This window comes from Cheilinus undulatus, linkage group 18 (assembly GCF_018320785.1).
Source record: "Cheilinus undulatus linkage group 18, ASM1832078v1, whole genome shotgun sequence".
Classification (NCBI taxonomy): domain Eukaryota; kingdom Metazoa; phylum Chordata; class Actinopteri; order Labriformes; family Labridae; genus Cheilinus; species Cheilinus undulatus.
In genome coordinates, this window is record NC_054882.1 from 10,128,119 (window position 1) to 10,147,211 (window position 19,093).

The 19,093-nt window shown below is 43.3% G+C and overlaps 1 protein-coding gene across 5 annotated transcripts in view; it reads right to left on the reverse strand.

Annotated features, from left to right (window-relative positions):
* LOC121525903 (microtubule-associated protein futsch-like) overlaps window positions 1-18,525 on the reverse strand; it is a 32,861-nt gene extending 14,336 nt beyond the window's left edge. For 3 of the 5 annotated variants that reach the window (XM_041812110.1, XM_041812105.1, XM_041812104.1), the window contains exons 1-5: window positions 6,683-18,525; window positions 4,793-5,047; window positions 4,362-4,517; window positions 3,815-4,056; window positions 865-2,932 (exon numbers count right to left, since the gene is read on the reverse strand). In XM_041812110.1, the coding sequence (XP_041668044.1) occupies window positions 865-2,932; window positions 3,815-4,056; window positions 4,362-4,517; window positions 4,793-5,047; window positions 6,683-18,463 (14,502 nt within the window). In that variant the 5' untranslated portion in view covers window positions 18,464-18,525. The remainder of the gene's footprint in view (window positions 1-864; window positions 2,933-3,814; window positions 4,057-4,361; window positions 4,518-4,792; window positions 5,048-6,682) is intronic. The other 2 variants (XM_041812106.1, XM_041812109.1) reach the window with 2 other exon arrangements.
* Window positions 18,526-19,093: the final 568 nt, after the last annotated feature.

Here is a 19,093-nt window from a genome sequence, read left to right on the forward strand (position 1 = left end):
ATAATATAATCAAATCAAAGATGAAGCAAGAAGTGATTCTACAAGAGGTAAAAGGAAAAGCACTTTTCATTGGTCCAAAGGGTTGTTTAGGATTGTGATGATTTTCCTTCTATAGCCTATAAAACCTGTTGTAGCATACAGATACATGTCTAGTTTTCAGTGACTTTAGAAAAAAGACCTAGAATTATCCAGAAATTCCATGAAAGATGTTGCAGATATATCATTTTTTACTTGAAACTTCGAAACAATTTTAAAACAATCCTTTTTTTGCACGGGGAGGAGTTGAAAAAAAGGAGTTGTAGAAGAAGACAGCTTAGAAAAAGAATTTCTTCTTCCATAAATTGGATTGGCTTATGAAAAAATTGCTCATGTAACTGGAACTTGAAACTCTATCCCACTGAAAACATAAGTCAAGTATTAAGTGCCATCTGAAGTTAGAAATCCTGTTAGCTGCTGGGTACTTGAGCTCTCAGCCTAGGGTATTTAGTTGTGAAGTACAGACACACACCCTGTGAGTTGCACAGCCCATCTATCCTGGTAACTTGTCTTTAATTGAGACATCTTTTCAATCAAACCAACTTCATTATTTCTAAACTAAACAGTTTACTACAGTTTTTTAAATTAAGGATTACGACCTTATTATGACCAGTCTGGTCTGGGTTGCTATGTGTACCAGCATATTTTTTTTCAGTAAAGTGGTCACTTGCAAAGCACAATGAAACACAAGAAATGGGGCATTTTTTCAGTCAGGCTGCACACTCTAACCCTGCAAGGTCATACCAAATAGATGCCTATTATGCACATGTGTATGTATCAAAATGAGCATGCAAAGAAGTATGCCAAAGAATAACCAGCCATCCTTACCATTTGTTTGTCACATTCACTGAGGATTATTTTCTTCAGGACCATCACATCTCGAGATCCACGGCCTTTTTTGTCTCCTTTCTTTTGCTCCAGAACCTCCAGTGCTCTCACCCTTGACTCTACATTCTTTTTCAAAGAGATGAGTCTCCGGTATTCATTATCAATTGTTGTATCATTTGGCTCCAATGTTGGAAGTGTTTGGAGCTCCTGCTGAATATTCTGGAGAAACACTCTGGTTGCTTCCCTCTCTGTGTTCAGGTCCAGCTCCTTCAGCAGGTTCCTCTCTATGATGCTGAGGTTGTTGTAGAGTGTCATCTCCAAGGTGTCATTGGTGTCCTCGTTCTGTTTCAGCCTTTGTCGCTCTGCGTTCAGCTGGGAGGGGTACAGGTCAGCAGAGATTGTCTGGAGTTTGGAATGAGCCTCCTTGGATAAATATCTCATCAGAGGGAACTGGACCAGAAGTGTCTGACAGACTTTATACTTTTCCTCCATGTCCCTGCTGTCATCTTTTGTGTGAGGGACCTGCTCCTGAACATTCTCCCTAAGGTCTTCCAAAAACTGCCTCGTGTTCAAGTATCCCTCATGATCTTTGACTTTCGTTTCCAGGGCGACCATTTTGCTGTGAAGCTCAGAAATAATTGAGTATAACTCCTTTGATTTTTCTTGAGGAATCCATGGTTGCAGAAGGTCAACCTGAGACTTGTGCTCCAAAATCATCTGTTTAAAAGGCTCAAATGCTTGCAGGGACTCTCTTGTGATTGGAAACTTGTGCCTATTCAGATCCACTAACATCTGCTTTAGACTTTTCTCAGTTGCTACCAGGTTTCTCTTGCTTGTCTCTACAGTCTGAGTGAGTGAGTCCAGCTCCTTCTGGTTGGCCTTCTCATAGCTGCTGATGGCCTGGATGTCCTCTTTGAGGTTGGTAAGCTTGTCATAAAGCTGACAGTTCTCTGTGATGCTAAGTTCTGAGGCAATGTCTTTACTCTTCATTAGCAGAGCCTCCCCGACAGCAGACTGCTTCTCAGCTTCTGCCAGGGTATCTTGGATTTGACGAACTCTGCGATCAAACTCTGTAGGACTCCTGAGCTCAGTGTCGATGCTCCTGGAAGCCTCTCTTTGAAGCTGAGCCACAACCCAGGAGTCCAGGTCAGCAATCTGCTCTGACAGCTTCTCTCTGGTTTGAAGTCCTGACTCAGTTTCTCTTACAGCCTTGGCTAGCTTCTCAGTTGTTGACTTTGAGAGATCTTCAAGGGATTCCAGAGATTTGCGCACCATAGGAACCTCCTCAGCCTGATCCAACTGTGGAAGAAGCTCTGTCACCTCCTCCACCAGAGACTCCAGTTGGCCCTGTTTGGCTAGGACCTCAGACTGCAGCTTCTTCAGATCTTTAAGCTGCTGGTGCACCTCCTCAGGCAGAAGAGCCACCCTCTTTGTCCTACCCCCAATGTCACTCTCTGTTTGCTTTGCCCAGGCAAGTCCGTCCCTCATCACCACGATGATCTTCTCCATAGTGGGGTTGCTGCTGTTCTGCGTCTGGGAGGACACCAGTTCCTCTGTGTGGGACAGCTGGTCTTTCACCTTCTGAAGCTCCTGCTCTATCTTTTTTGTTTCCGTCTCCCAACGTGAGCTGGGGAGTAGTGCCTCTAACTGCTGCTGCAGATTATTGTATTTTTGCTTGGCAGCATTTACCTCAGCATTTGCCACCATCAGCTGCTGTGCCTTCTTGCAATCCCATGGAGCACCTGAAGGAGACATAGCTTTAAGGTCTTTGTTGGTTCCCTCCAAATCTTCCTGAAGACTTTCTATCTCCAACAGAAGGGAGTTGGTCTCTTGAGAATGCATATTTGTGTGATAAATGGACCTCTCCACAGCTCTTTCCAGGTCCCTCCACTTCTGTTGTAGGTTCTTGTGATCAGTCTCTGCAGTGGCTTTTTCTGACTGACTCAGGTGAGGACATACCTTGGTATGGGCTAAGAGCAACTGTCCAAGTACTGTTCTGTTCCCCTCCATACTTTTTTGTAAGGAGTTCAGTCGCTTGGCCTCCTGTGAGCTGCTCTCCTCTGGGGACCTGAAAGAATTGGACAAGTTCTTGAATCATGTGTTTTAAGCATATGTTTAGGGAATTATTGTGAATAAGGATAATAAGATTTCATTTTGTTTTTGGTCTGATTGCTTGTTTAATAAATTCTGAAGTGCTGTTAGAGTATTCATGAGAATTTTGTAATAAATGTATAATGCCAAGCTTAAACAAACATTTCTAACAAGTGATTGTAAATCCATAGATATGTATTCATTATCTATTTATTATCAAATATTTATTCTTGTGTGGCTAATTTTGATTTTTCTCCACCCTCCAGTAGTTTAGAGTATGCATCTGGAGAATGACCAGAACAAAAGCAGAATGAATATTGCCTAGCAGCATATCTGTGAAGAAGTTGGCCAGCCAGAAATGTTTTGTGAAATATTTTAATTGAGAATATTCATGGCTTTATGAATTTTGTGCCAGCACTCCTGTCCTAATTGGCCTATTTTTAAGCTAACATGCTCTTTAAGTACTTACTTAAATGTATCAATATGTAAACTGTCAAGACAACCTGACTGCTCTTCATATCAGCAAATAATATAAATCAGATGTGTGAGACTTAAATATACAAGTTCTGATTAATCATACAAACTCCAATTAATAATCAGCAAAAAGAACTTAATTGAAGGAAATTGCTGATAAGTTTGTTAGCAGCCTGTTAGCCCAAAATCCAATGCACAAGTTCTATTCTTTTACATGATCAGGGTAAATTCAGATCTGAAATATTACAGAGAGGAAGAGTTTAACATACATGGTGTATCTCACAGGATATCTCACAGGAATGAATAGACTTTCAGTGGACTTGCCTAAATACACATTCATAAATGCAAAGAAGAGGCTTTGGGGAAGCAAGGGTTGAGAACTCACGTCTTAACAGCATCCAGGTCAGCTGCCAGTTTCTCCAGCGCTGTTTCTGCTGCTTTGTTCTGCTTGCAGTACTCTGTCACGTCCTGCAGCTGGGCCTCTTTACTTTTGATGACAGCTGTTGCATCCTGTATTGCAGTACTCAACTGGTCTTCCACCTGATCCAGAGCTTCTCTGTTCTCAGCATCAGATCCTCTCAGCTGAGAGAGCAGTGTCATTTGTTCCACAGCCATCTTGCGACATTTCTGATTTCAGTAAACAAAAGTAAATACAGGAGTAATTATTTAAAGACTGTACATTAAATGTAAATGTTGATAATAGCAGTTATAAATTATTGCACAATTACTTTATTCTGCCAGTTGGTAGTTTACACAACACTGTAACAGGCTAATACAGATATCCCTTACTCATTTCTAGAGGCACTTTGGCATTAATATTGCTTTGCCTAAATGCTGTCCAACTCTACCTGTAACTTTAAATTAAGTTGCAGCAATAAATTATTTTTATTACTTTTATGGTATGTCAAGCACCCAGTCATTATGTTTCACACCTGAGCCTCCTCCAGCTGTTGGGCCATGGATGATGGGCTGAGCTCTCCTGGTTGGGTCTTGCAGCTCAGGACTTTAGAAACCACCCTGTTGAGACAACTGTCTAGATCACTGGTGGATGGAATTAGACCCTCTGGAGTATCCATCACCGGTTTTCCCTAAAGACATAGAAACAAAACAATACCAAAATTTCACTAGAAAATCAAATAGGTTTTGGTGAGCTCTGCAGGTGAAAAAAAGCTATAAAATCTGTTTGATCCATTTAAATCACACTTTGGAAGCTTACTTGTAGTCTTAGCTTACACTTAAAGTAACTGAAAATGTCCCTGTGTTTAAAACTCCTGAACTTTTGTGTTGATTCAGAGAGTATTTTTCAATATTCAACAGCTCTTACTTTGAATGCTCATCAAACCAGTATACTCATTCTTGATACCTCAGTCAGTGGACTGCTTGGTCCAGATCCTGTGCGTAGCTGTATTTCTTTGAAGATATTCCTCATGGCGGATCCCTCTGGTTCTTCCAGAACAGGTTTCTCAGTCTTTACAGCACTTGCCTCGGCCTGAATTTTCTTTTCCTGGGGTGGCAATCCTTCCAACAGGGTTGTCTCACCCCAGGAAATGGCAGCTGTGGATTTCTGAACTGCCTGCAGTGATGTTGGCAATACCTCGTCAGTCTTGTACACCTGCTTCTATTGTGAACACAAAACAAAGATATTACTATCAGAAAAATATGAAGTACAACTGTATATTGTTGAGCTCACTTCTCATCTGAAGCTAAAGTTGCTCTGGGTAACATCTACTAAACCTTATTTCCGTTGACTTGTATAATGACACTCATATTCTTACCCTGAGGCACTGAAACTTCTAAAAGTGCAGGTGTTAAGGCTGGTATTAACAAGTAATAAAATTTAGCTGCTTTTGTCCCTTTAACAGCTATAAATGTACAATCTGCAGAGCTTTGAAATCTGTATAATGACATGCTTTTACAGAATCACTAAATGCACGTTGAATAGTCATCCATGCATCTCTGGGGAATATTTGAAAGCAAGTGCAAATGAGTGTGACTGTAAATAATACAGAATGTACACATGGTGGTTCCCTGGAGCAAGAAAACTCTGTAATTATCTCTGTTTTCATTAGCTGTTTTTTTGCTCTCTGTGTCTCTCACTCTCTCTGGATACTCAGTCTGTTGTGAAACGGTAATATGTAGGGCTGTCAGCATTAGCACCCTGCAATATCAAAAATCTGTTTCTCCACCTGTAGTAACTATGTGCATAGGGTAACGCCCTCATCTTTGATCTACCAGAAGCTCCTTGAGTTCTTTCAAAATAAAAGTAGTTTTTATCCAAACAAGACGTAAAGTAGTCATGCTAAAGACAGTACAGATTACAAAATAAAAGCATAGCAAAGCACAAATTATTTGAGAAGCTTGTAAAACACCAACCTTGGGGTGTGTAGTCAAGCTGTAACCATCCTATTTTTCAGGACAACCTGAGCTTTAAGAATATATGTGCTGAAGTAATGTCACTTGATCTTTTGAAAAGTTATGGGGCTATAAAGACACACTAGAAAAATAAAGACACGCTATAAACAATGATTTTTCTGCAGAGCTGTTTTCCCATCTATTGAGGACCAAAAATAGTAAAAAAATAATCATGCTGTGACAGAAAGTCTTCAAAATATTCACGTTTACAAAAAAAGTCATGTGCTGTTTTATATTGACTGATTGTGAGCCATATTTCAAAGTAATTCCTGTCTGCAGAGATACAGAGGGCCACATCACAGGCTCTCTGTCTCCTTTTCTCTCCATTATGAGCCATTCAGGGCCTGGTTCAGGCTGTCTCCTTCAGTTTCCAAGTATATACACATGGACTGTTTTGCAAAGCATGACTAAAGATGCAACAGCCCATTAAACATCCTTTTCGGGAAAACATTATGGTGGCTAATGCTAAGCTAGTGACAGAGACGATCCAAAACGAATAAAAAAGAGGTTCAATGTTGGAGTTACTGGTAAAGATTTTATCCTTAAAGATCCTGGAAAGTCACTTAAGTTCCAGGCTTGCTAGAAAAGCTACCATAAGGGCACATAAGATTGTGTGTTTTAATATGCAAGATAATCAAATTTTTCAAAAATGCAGTTAAAATGTGATTGGAATTGACCATTACTTGGAATTTAACATTTGACTGTTTGACAGCTATAGTAAAAATATCCTCTGCTGAAGGTATTGATGTTGATGATGCATTAATCTATTCAACATTACTGCAGAAGTTATAAAACTATATCGTATATGACATTTTAAAGACCATTCCTTGCCATGTCTTACCTGTGGCGAATGAAGCCTCACTTCTCCACTGGTTGTGGTTGTTGCCGTTGGTTGGGTTTCCATTTTGTCCATTTTTTCCTTTCCCTCCTTCTGAGTTATACTTTTCTCCCTATCTTTCAGTTCTTGTTTCTTTTCCACTACATCTTTTATTTCTCTCTCTGTTTGGACTCCTGGTACCAAACTGGGCCCAGAGAGGGGTTGGGTGATGGTTTCTTGCACTTGTACTGTCACTGTTTTAACTGTAGATTTGTCAGGCTGCACATCAGGGGTAAGTTCATCCTTATCCTGAGTTGTTTTGATTTTTTCCTTTGTTACTCTTGGGCTGGATTTCAACTTTTCACCTTCAGATGAGCTTAAACCAGGGATTTTTGCCTCCTTCTGGATTGTCTTCATACTGACAGGTTTCTCTTTCATTTCACGCTCTGTACTTGTTTGAACTATATTTGCTCTAGGCTCTTTCGCTATTGTGATGGATGTTTCCTTGTCATCTTGACCCGTCATTATGTCCAGCTCTAGGATTTGCACCTCAGGCCCCATCTGGACTTTTTCCATCCTAAACCTTTTACCAGTTTCATCAAAGCCAAAAGGTTCATCAGTCATACCAAGCATTGGTACTTCAGGATGCTCCATCTGCATCCCTTTTGCCACTGCAGGTCTGTCCTGTGTGGTTTTAAAAAGTTTGGTTTTGGCTCCAGCTTGGCTTGGCGTTGCTTTATCTTGCTCATATAAGCTTAATTCAATGATTTCTGTCTCTGTCTCACGTGGTTGCAATTGTTGTGAATTTGGCGCAGTTGGTTGAGTAGAGTCCTTCAGAGCGCTGTTTTTATTTTCAATGTTCCTTTCCTGCAATTTTATTGTTGTCACTTGAACAGCACCTTTCTCTACAGTTATATCAGCAGTTAAAGTACCTTTGGTCTCTGGTAGTTTATCACTCTGAACATTGTCTATCCTTGGTTCGTCTCCTCCTGAAACAAATGCGTCTTTCGTCTGCGTCTTGCCAGCAGGTACATCAAGCTGTAGGACACGAACTTCATGCTTCATCTGGATATCCTCAACTTTAACCGGGCTCTCCTCCGCAGCTTTAGTCTCAGGTGTTGGTACTTCAGTTTGGTCAGGTTTCTGGGAGAGATTCATACCCTCTCCTCTAGCAGCAGTCTCAGTCAGTCTCTTGACAACCTCCTCTGATGGTGTTGGTCTCTGACTGTCTGGGCAATTCTTTAACCTCCTCTGGATTGGAATTACTTTAGTCTCTTCTGCTACGGCATCAGTGACATCACCCTCAAGCCCACCTTTGATGACAATTTTCTCAGTGACAACTGTGATGAACTCTTCAGCTGAAGTGGGCAGTTTGCTTTCAAGCTCCTCCTTGGACTTCTTCACCAGATCATCAATAGTTTCCTGTACAAGAGCAGCCTCACTTTTCTGACTCTCTGGTGTTGTTGTGATTGCTCCTGGAGATCTAGTTTGCCTCTGACTTTCAGCATCTACCTTGGCAGTTTTCAGTTCAACAGTTCCAGGTTTCTGGGAAAGTTTCATACCCTCTCCTCTAACAGCAGTATCAGTCAGTCTCTTGACAACCTCCTCTGATGGTGTTGTTTTTTGACTTTCTGGACCTTGCTTTGACCTCGTCTGGATTGGAATTACTTTAGTCTCTTCAACTACGGCATCAGTGACATCACCCTCAAGCCCACCTTTGATGACAATTTTCTCAGTGACAACTGTGATGAACTCTTCAGCTGAAGTGGGCAGTTTGCTTTCAAGCTCCTCCTTGGACTTCTTCACCAGATCATCAATAGTTTCTTGTACAAGAGCAGCCTCACTTTTCTGACTCTCTGGTGTTGTTGTGATTGCTCCTGGAGATCTAGTTTGCCTCTGACTTTCAGCATCTACCTTGGCAGTTTTCAGCTCAACAGTACCAGGTTTCGGGGAAAGTTTCATACCCTCTCCTCTAACAGCAGTCTCAGTCAGTCTCTTGACAACCTCCTCTGATGGTGTTGTTTTCTGACTGTCTGGGCCTTGCTTTGACCTCCTCTGGATTGGAATTAATTTAGTCTCTTCCACTACCGCATCAGTGACATCACCCTCAAGCCCACCTTTGATGACAATGTTCTCAGTGACAACTGTGATGAACTCTTCAGCTGAAGTGGGCAGTTTGCTTTCAAGCTCCTCCTTGGACTTCTTCACCAGATCATCAATAGTTTCCTGTACAAGAGCAGCCTCACTTTTCTGACTCTCTGGTGTTGTTGTGATTGCTCCTGGAGATCTAGTTTGCCTCTGACTTTCAGCATCTACCTTGGCAGTTTTCAGTTCAACAGTTCCAGGTTTCTGGGAAAGTTTCATACCCTCTCCTCTAACAGCAGTCTCAGTCAGTCTCTTGACAACCTCCTCTGATGGTGTTGTTTTCTGACTGTCTGGGCCTTTCTTTGATCTCCTCTGGATTGGAATTACTTTAGTCTCTTCTGCTACAGCGTCAGTGACATCACCCTCAAGCCCACCTTTGATGACAATTTTCTCAGTGACAACTGTGATGAACTCTTCAGCTGAAGTGGGCAGTGTGCTTTCAAGCTCCTCCTTGGACTTCTTGACAAGCTCATCAATAGTTTCTTGTACGAGAGCAGCCTCACTTTTCTGACTCTTTGGTGTTGTTGTGATTACTCCTGGAGATCTAGTTTGCCTCTGACTTTCAGCATCTACCTTGGCAGTTTTCAGCTCAACAGTTCCAGGTTTCTGGGAAAGTTTCATACCCTCTCCTCTAACAGCAGTCTCAGTCAGTCTCTTGACAACCTCCTCTGATGGTGTTGTTTTTTGACTTTCTGGACCTTGCTTTGACCTCGTCTGGATTGGAATTACTTTTGTCTCTTCAACTACGGCATCAGTGACATCACCCTCAAGCCCACCTTTGATGACAATGTTCTCAGTGACAACTGTGATGAACTCTTCAGCTGAAGTGGGCCGTGTGCTTTCAAGCTCCTCCTTGGACTTCTTCACCAGATCATCAATACTTTCTTGTACAAGAGCAGCCTCACTTTTCTGACTCTCTGGTGCTGTTGTGACTGCTCCTGGAGATCTAGTTTGCCTCTGACTTTCAGCATCTACCTTGGCAGTTTTCAGCTCAACAGTTCCAGGTTTCTGGGAAAGTTTCATACCCTCTCCTCTAACAGCAGTCTCAGTCAGTCTCTTGACAACCTCCTCTGATGGTGTTGTTTTTTGACTGTCTGGACCTTTCTTTGATCTCCTCTGGATTGGAATTACTTTAGTCTCTTCTGCTACAGCGTCAGTGACATCACCCTCAAGCCCACCTTTGATGACAGTGTTCTCAGTTACAACTGTGATGAACTCTTCAGCTGAAGTGGGCCGTGTGCTTTCAAGCTCCTCCTTGGACTTCTTGACAAGCTCATCGGTACTTTCTTGTACAAAAGCAGCCTCACTTTTCTGACTCTCTGGTGTTGTTGTGATTGCTCCTGGAGATCTAGTTTGCCTCTGACTTTCAGCATCTACCTTGGCAGTTTTCAGCTCAGCAGTTCCAGGTTTCTGGGAAAGTTTCATACCCTCTCCTCTAACAGCAGTCTCAGTCAGTCTCTTGACAACCTCCTCTGATGGTGTTGTTTTTTGACTGTCTGGACCTTTCTTTGATCTCCTCTGGATTGGAATTACTTTAGTCTCTTCTGCTACAGCATCAGTGACATCACCCTCAAGCCCACCTTTGATGACAATCTTTTCAGTTACAACTGTGATGAACTCTTCAGCTGCATTGGATGGTTTACTTTCAGTTCCTGCCACAGGCTCTTTATTTGGTTTAGATGCCATCCTCTGACTTATCTGGGTGGACCCCATCTCAGGCAGATCAAGAACCAAATATCTCTGCTGAAGCTCAGCTGTGTTTTGTGTTAGGTTATCCACAATACCTGCCTCTTGAGGTTTGTCAGTACACCTTGGCAAAGTAGGTGGTTGGGTTTGAGAAATTAAACTCAAGCCTTTTTCCGTTGACTTGGTGGTGGTTGGTTCCAGGGCTTCTGTAGATCTGTCTTTTGTCTCCTGTACTTCAGAATGTAGAGGTTTTGTACCCACTTTTCCAGGTGATTGCCTTGAAGTGGTATCAGCCTTCAATAGCACAGGAGAGGCAAGAGGTTTACCCTCGCTGCTGATCAATGGTTTAGTATCAACTATCTGTACAAGACTGTCAGGCGTGTCCAGAATAAATGTGGCCACTTTTTTTCCTGGGAGTTCTTGAATGGTTCCACTGACCTCAAGAGTTAGCATCTTACTAACTGGACTGTCATCCTTGAGAGCAGGTTGCCTGTTCTTATCAGGTTCAACTTTTGGTTGTCTATGAATTTCTCTAGAAGCAGTCTCAGTTAATCTTTTGACAACCTCCTCTGATGGTGTTGGTCTCTGACTGTCTGGGCCTTGCTTTGACCTCCTCTGGATTGGAATTACTTTAGTCTCTTCAACTACGGCATCAGTGACATCACCCTCAAGCCCACCTTTGATGACAATGTTCTCAGTTACAACTGTGATGAACTCCTCAGCTGAAGTGGGCAGTGTGCTTTCAAGCTCCTCCTTGGACTTCTTCACCTGCTCAACAATAGTTTCTTGTACAAGAGCAGCCTCACTTTTCTGACATTCTGGTGTTGTTGTGATTGCTCCTGGAGATCTAGTTTGCCTCTGACTTTCAGCATCTACCTTGGCAGTTTTCAGTTCAACAGTTCCAGGTTTCTGGGAAAGTTTCATACCCTCTCCTCTAACAGCAGTCTCAGTCAGTCTCTTGACAACCTCCTCTGATGGTGTTGTTTTCTGACTGTCTGGGCCTTTCTTTGATCTCCTCTGGATTGGAATTACTTTAGTCTCTTCTGCTACAGCGTCAGTGACATCACCCTCAAGCCCACCTTTGATGACAATTTTCTCAGTGACAACTGTGATGAACTCTTCAGCTGAAGTGGGCAGTGTGCTTTCAAGCTCCTCCTTGGACTTCTTGACAAGCTCATCAATAGTTTCTTGTACGAGAGCAGCCTCACTTTTCTGACTCTTTGGTGTTGTTGTGATTACTCCTGGAGATCTAGTTTGCCTCTGACTTTCAGCATCTACCTTGGCAGTTTTCAGCTCAACAGTTCCAGGTTTCTGGGAAAGTTTCATACCCTCTCCTCTAACAGCAGTCTCAGTCAGTCTCTTGACAACCTCCTCTGATGGTGTTGTTTTTTGACTTTCTGGACCTTGCTTTGACCTCGTCTGGATTGGAATTACTTTTGTCTCTTCAACTACGGCATCAGTGACATCACCCTCAAGCCCACCTTTGATGACAATGTTCTCAGTGACAACTGTGATGAACTCTTCAGCTGAAGTGGGCAGTTTGCTTTCAAGCTCCTCCTTGGACTTCTTCACCAGATCATCAATACTTTCTTGTACAAGAGCAGCCTCACTTTTCTGACTCTCTGGTGCTGTTGTGACTGCTCCTGGAGATCTAGTTTGCCTCTGACTTTCAGCATCTACCTTGGCAGTTTTCAGCTCAACAGTTCCAGGTTTCTGGGAAAGTTTCATACCCTCTCCTCTAACAGCAGTCTCAGTCAGTCTCTTGACAACCTCCTCTGATGGTGTTGTTTTTTGACTGTCTGGACCTTTCTTTGATCTCCTCTGGATTGGAATTACTTTAGTCTCTTCTGCTACAGCGTCAGTGACATCACCCTCAAGCCCACCTTTGATGACAGTGTTCTCAGTTACAACTGTGATGAACTCTTCAGCTGAAGTGGGCCGTGTGCTTTCAAGCTCCTCCTTGGTCTTCTTGACAAGCTCATCGGTACTTTCTTGTACAAAAGCAGCCTCACTTTTCTGACTCTCTGGTGTTGTTGTGATTGCTCCTGGAGATCTAGTTTGCCTCTGACTTTCAGCATCTACCTTGGCAGTTTTCAGCTCAGCAGTTCCAGGTTTCGGGGAAAGTTTCATACCCTCTCCTCTAACAGCAGTCTCAGTCAGTCTCTTGACAACCTCCTCTGATGGTGTTGGTCTCTGACTGTCTGGACCTTGCTTTGACCTCCTCAGGATTGGAATTACTTTAGTCTCTTCCACTACCGCATCAGTGACATCACCCTCAAGCCCACCTTTGATGACAATGTTCTCAGTTACAACTGTGATGAACTCTTCAGCTGAAGTGGGCAGTTTGCTTTCAAGCTCCTCCTTGGACTTCTTCACCTGCTCATCAATAGTTTCTTGTACAAGAGCAGCCTCACTTTTCTGACTCTCTGGTGTTGTTGTGATTGCTCCTGGAGATCTAGTTTGCCTCTGACTTTCAGCATCTACCTTGGCAGTTTTCAGCTCAACAGTTCCGGGTTTCTGGGAAAGTTTCATACCCTCTCCTCTAACAGCAGTCTCAGTCAGTCTCTTGACAACGTCCTCTGATGGTGTTGGTCTGTGACTGTCTGGGCCTTGCTTTGACCTCGTCTGGATTGGAATTACTTTAGTCTCTTCCACTATGGCATCAGTGACATCACCCTCAAGCCCACCTTTGATGACAATGTTCTCAGTTACAACTGTGATGAACTCCTCAGCTGAAGTGGGCAGTGTGCTTTCAAGCTCCTCCTTGGACTTCTTCACCTGCTCAACAATAGTTTCTTGTACAAGAGCAGCCTCACTTTTCTGACATTCTGGTGTTGTTGTGATTGCTCCTGGAGATCTAGTTTGCCTCTGACTTTCAGCATCTACCTTGGCAGTTTTCAGCTCAACAGTACCAGGTTTCGGGGAAAGTTTCATACCCTCTCCTCTAACAGCAGTCTCAGTCAGTCTCTTGACAACCTCCTCTGATGGTGTTGTTTTTTGACTGTCTGGACCTTTCTTTGATCTCCTTTGGATTGGAATTACTTTAGTCTCTTCCACTACCGCATCAGTGACATCACCCTCAAGCCCACCTTTGATGACAATTTTCTCAGTGACAACTGTGATGAACTCTTCAGCTGAAGTGGGCAGTTTGCTTTCAAGCTCCTCCTTGGACTTCTTCACCTGCTCATCAATAGTTTCTTGTACAAGAGCAGCCTCACTTTTCTGACTCTCTGGTATTGTTGTGACTGCTCCTGGAGATCTAGTTTGCCTCTGACTTTCAGCATCTACCTTGGCAGTTTTCAGCTCAACAGTTCCAGGTTTCTGGGAAAGTTTCATACCCTCTCCTCTAACAGCAGTCTCAGTCAGTCTCTTGACAACCTCCTCTGATGGTGTTGTTTTTTGACTTTCTGGACCTTTCTTTGATCTCCTCTGGATTGGAATTACTTTAGTCTCTTCAACTACGGCATCAGTGACATCACCCTCAAGCCCACCTTTGATGACAATGTTCTCAGTTACAACTGTGATGAACTCTTCAGCTGAAGTGGGCAGTGTGCTTTCAAGCTCCTCCTTGGACGTCTTGACAAGTTCATCAATAGTTTCCTGTACAAGAGCAGCCTCACTTTTCTGACTCTCTGGTGTTGTTGTGATTGCTCCTGGAGATCTAGTTTGCCTCTGACTTTCAGCATCTACCTTGGCAGTTTTCAGTTCAACAGTTCCAGGTTTCTGGGAAAGTTTCATACCCTCTCCTCTAACAGCAGTATCAGTCAGTCTCTTGACAACCTCCTCTGATGGTGTTGTTTTTTGACTGTCTGGACCTTTCTTTGATCTCCTTTGGATTGGAATTACTTTAGTCTTTTCCACTACGGCATCAGTGACATCACCCTCAAGCCCACCTTTGATGACAATGTTCTCAGTGACAATTGTGATGAACTCTTCAGCGGAAGTGGGCAGTGTGCTTTCAAGCTCCTCCTTGGACTTCTTCACCTGCTCATCAATATTTTCTTGTACAAGAGCAGCCTCACTTTTCTGACTCTCTGGTGTTGTTGTGATTGCTCCTGGAGATCTAGTTTGCCTCTGACTTTCAGCATCTACCTTGGCAGTTTTCAGCTCAGGTTTCTGGGAGAGTTTCATACCCTCTCCTCTAACAGCAGTCTCAGTCAGTCTCTTGACAACCTCCTCTGATGGCATTGGTCTCTGACTGTCTGGGCCTTGCTTCGGCCTCCTCTGGATTGGAATTACTTTAGTCTCTTCCACTATGGCATCAGTGACATCACCCTCAAGCTCTCCTTTGATGACAATCTTTTCAGTTACAACTGTGATGAACTCTTCAGCTGTAGTGGATGGTTTACTTTCAGTTCCTGCCACAGGCTCTTTCTCTGGTTTATATGCCATCCTCTGACTTATCTGGGTGGACCCCATCTCAGGCAGATCGAGGACCAGATATCGCTGCTGAATCTCAGTTGTGGTTTTTGTGATTTCAGATAGTGTTGTGACCCCACCTGGAGATGCAGTTTGCCTCTGACTTTCAGCATCTACCTTGGCAGTTTTCAGCTCAACAGTACCAGGTTTCTGGGAAAGTTTCATACCCTCTCCTCTAACAGCAGTCTCAGTCAGTCTCTTGACAGCCTCCTCTGATGGTGTTGGTCTCTGACTATCTGGGCCTTGCTTTGACCTCCTCTGGATTGGAATTACTTTAGTCTCTTCCACTATGGCATCAGTGACATCACCCTCAAGCCCACCTTTGATGACAATGTTCTCAGTTACAACTGTGATGAACTCTTCAGCTGAAGTGGGCAGTTTGCTTTCAAGCTCCTCCTTGGACTTCTTGACAAGTTCATCAATAGTTTCCTGTACAAGAGCAGCCTCACTTTTCTGACTCTCTGGTGTTGTTGTGACTGCTCCTGGAGATCTAGTTTGCCTCTGACTTTCAGCATCTACCTTGGCAGTTTTCAGTTCAACAGTTCCAGGTTTCTGGGAAAGTTTCATACCCTCTCCTCTAACAGCAGTCTCAGTCAGTCTCTTGACAACCTCCTCTGATGGTGTTGTTTTTTGACTGTCTGGGCCTTTCTTTGATCTCCTCAGGATTGGAATTACTTTAGTCTCTTCCACTACCGCATCAGTGACATCACCCTCAAGCCCACCTTTGATGACAATGTTCTCAGTTACAACTGTGATGAACTCTTCTGCAGAAGTGGGCAGTTTGCTTTCAAGCTCCTCCCTGGACTTCTTGACAAGTTCATCAGTAGTTTCCTGTACAAGAGCAGCCTCACTTTTCTGACTCTCTGGTGCTGTTGTGACTGCTCCTGGAGATCTAGTTTGCCTCTGACTTTCAGAATCTACCTTGGCAGTTTTCAGCTCAACAGTACCAGGTTTCGGGGAAAGTTTCATACCCTCTCCTCTAACAGCAGTCTCAGTCAGTCTCTTGACAACCTCCTCTGATGGTGTTGTTTTTTGACTGTCTGGACCTTTCTTTGATCTCCTTTGGATTGGAATTACTTTAGTCTTTTCCACTACGGCATCAGTGACATCACCCTCAAGCCCACCTTTGATGACAATGTTCTCAGTGACAACTGTGATGAACTCTTCAGCGGAAGTGGGCAGTTTGCTTTCAAGCTCCTCCTTGGACTTCTTCACCTGCTCATCAATATTTTCTTGTACAAGAGCAGCCTCACTTTTCTGACTCTCTGGTGTTGTTGTGACTGCTCCTGGAGATCTAGTTTGCCTCTGACTTTCAGCATCTACCTTGGCAGTTTTCAGCTCAGGTTTCTGGGAGAGTTTCATACCCTCTCCTCTAACAGCAGTCTCAGTCAGTCTCTTGACAACCTCCTCTGATGGCATTGGTCTCTGACTGTCTGGGCCTTGCTTCGGCCTCCTCTGGATTGGAATTACCTTAGTCTCTTCCACTATGGCATCAGTGACATCACCCTCAAGCTCTCCTTTGATGACAATCTTTTCAGTTACAACTGTGATGAACTCTTCAGCTGTAGTGGATGGTTTACTTTCAGTTCCTGCCACAGGCTCTTTCTCTGGTTTATATGCCATCCTCTGACTTATCTGGGTGGACCCCATCTCAGGCAGATCGAGGACCAGATATCGCTGCTGAATCTCAGTTGTGGTTTTTGTGATTTCAGATAGTGTTGTGACCCCGCCTGGAGATGCAGTTTGCCTCTGACTTTCAGCATCTACCTTGGCAGTTTTCAGCTCAACAGTACCAGGTTTCTGGGAAAGTTTCATACCCTCTCCTCTAACAGCAGTCTCAGTCAGTCTCTTGACAGCCTCCTCTGATGGTGTTGGTCTCTGACTCTCTGGGCCTTGCTTTGACCTCCTCTGGATTGGAATTACTTTAGTCTCTTCCACTATGGCATCTGTGACATCACCCTCAAGCCCACCTTTGATGACAATGTTCTCAGTTACAACTGTGATGAACTCTTCAGCTGAAGTGGGCAGTGTGCTTTCAAGCTCCTCCTTGGACTTCTTGACAAGTTCATCAATAGTTTCCTGTACAAGAGCAGCCTCACTTTTCTGACTCTCTGGTGTTGTTGTGATTGCTCCTGGAGATCTAGTTTGCCTCTGACTTTCAGCATCTACCTTGGCAGTTTTCAGCTCAACAGTTACAGGTTTCGGGGAGATTTTCAGACCCTCTCCTCTAACAGCAGTCTCAGTCAGTCGTTTGATGACCTCTTCAGATGATGGTTTCTGACTGTCTGGACTTTCCTTAGACCTCCTCTGAATAGGTATTACTTTAGTCTCTTCCACCATGGCATCAGTGACATCACCCTCAAGCTCTCCTTTGATGACAATCTTCTCAGTTACAACTGTGATGAACTCTTCAGTTGAAGTGGGCAGTTTGCTTTCAAGCTCCTCCTTGGATTTCCTGATCAGTTCATCAATAGTTTCCTGCACAACAGCAGCCTCAGTTTTCTGAGTGCCGCTTTCATCCACCACGGATGTTTCCATCTTTTGAGACAATTTTTCACCTTTTGACTTTCTTTTGGTTGGTGAAAGCTTTCCTTTGTCTGCATCGGTCTTTTTAGGTGGTCCTGTTACTACCTCTGTAGTAGAAGACTTTAGATTAAGTTCCTTTTTGGTTTGTTTGCTTTCTACATCAGGTAATTCAATTGGAGTTACTGTCTTAGAAGTTGTCAAAGGTTCACCATTCTTTGTCTTTCTTCTAGCTGGTACCATCTTTGCTTCTTCAGAAACAACAGTTTTATTTTGGTCAGCAGGACCTTTAAGTTTCTGACCTTCTAGCTCTTCTCTTTCCTGTGGTTCAACAGGGTCAGCAGATTTAAGAGGGAGTTCAGAACCCTTTGATTTTCTCTTGGGTGGTATCAACTGATTTTGTTCTCTCTCTGGAACTGTGGAAACCTCTGTACCCTTTGCCTTCCTCCGCGGGGGTACAACTTCAGATGTAACTGTGAGACTAGTGGATGTCTCCGGTTCATCAAGAATTATTGTTGCTATATTCTTTGGTTCTTCCTCAACAGCAGTTTCAGTTATCAACTTGGTCTCTGTTACTTCCTTGGCAGCATGTTCTGGGGAGAGCTTTGTACCCTTTGAGCGTTTTGTTGCAGAAAGCTCAGTTTCTTTTACAACAATAGTTTCTGTTGGTTCTGGGCCACCCTGTGGGGTTGAAGAGGACTTCATTCCATCAGGTTCTGACTTGTTATCTTCTGACTTGTCAGCCTCAGATGGTTTTGTATCCTTAGTTTTAGACTTTCGCTTGGGTGGTAAAATCTCACTTTCTGAAGCAGCTGTTTCAGCATCTAGAACAATAGTTGCTATTTTCTTTCTTTCTTCCTTGGGTGCAGTTCCTGTCAATTCTTTCTGTGACACTTGAGCAGTTGTACTTTTCATAACATCAGGCTCTACCTTAGTTTGTCCAGACTCAGTGGCAGCAGTTGAAGTCTTGGACTTTTTCCTAGGTGGTACAGGTGTAGTTTTTTCACCAACAGCAGATGCAGTCTGCTCCATGACCTTCTGGATTGGTAATTCTTCTTTGAGAGTAGTTTTACTTATCTCAGGCTTGATCAGCTCAGATTTAGTATCTGGTTTTGAACTTTTAACCTGTGCCTTGGAAGCATTTGTTGGACTTGGAGTTTTCTTTTTTGGTTGTTCATTTCTGGTTTGCGCCAAACCAGCTGTTACAGTAGGTGCTGATGTTTTAGACGCTGTTTGCACGTCAGCTGAAACTGCCAATTCAGCACCATCAGATGACAATTTTTCTGTTAAAGAGCTGCTTTTCTGTAGTCTAGCCTGAGGCTTTTTCTCAGGTGAGCTCTTTTTCCGTGCTGGTGCCACAACAGATGTCTTTGTCTCCTCTTTTTTACCAGGCAGCTTCTGTTTACTCTTTTCATCAAGGTCCTTAAATGACAGGATAGAAATGGTGTTAATCAAAACAAAGTAACTCCCCTTTTTAGCATAACATGTATTAAATAGGATAAATAAATCCATTTTCAGATTTCAAATACCTTTAGTTTTTTGCTCAGAGAAGTCTTCAATGTGTCTGCCTTTTTTAGACTCTCTGAACCATCTCTCTCCAGTTTCCCTAACAATTCTGGAATCAGACAGTCTGTGAGAAATTGTTTGTGAGAAAGTGCCTCC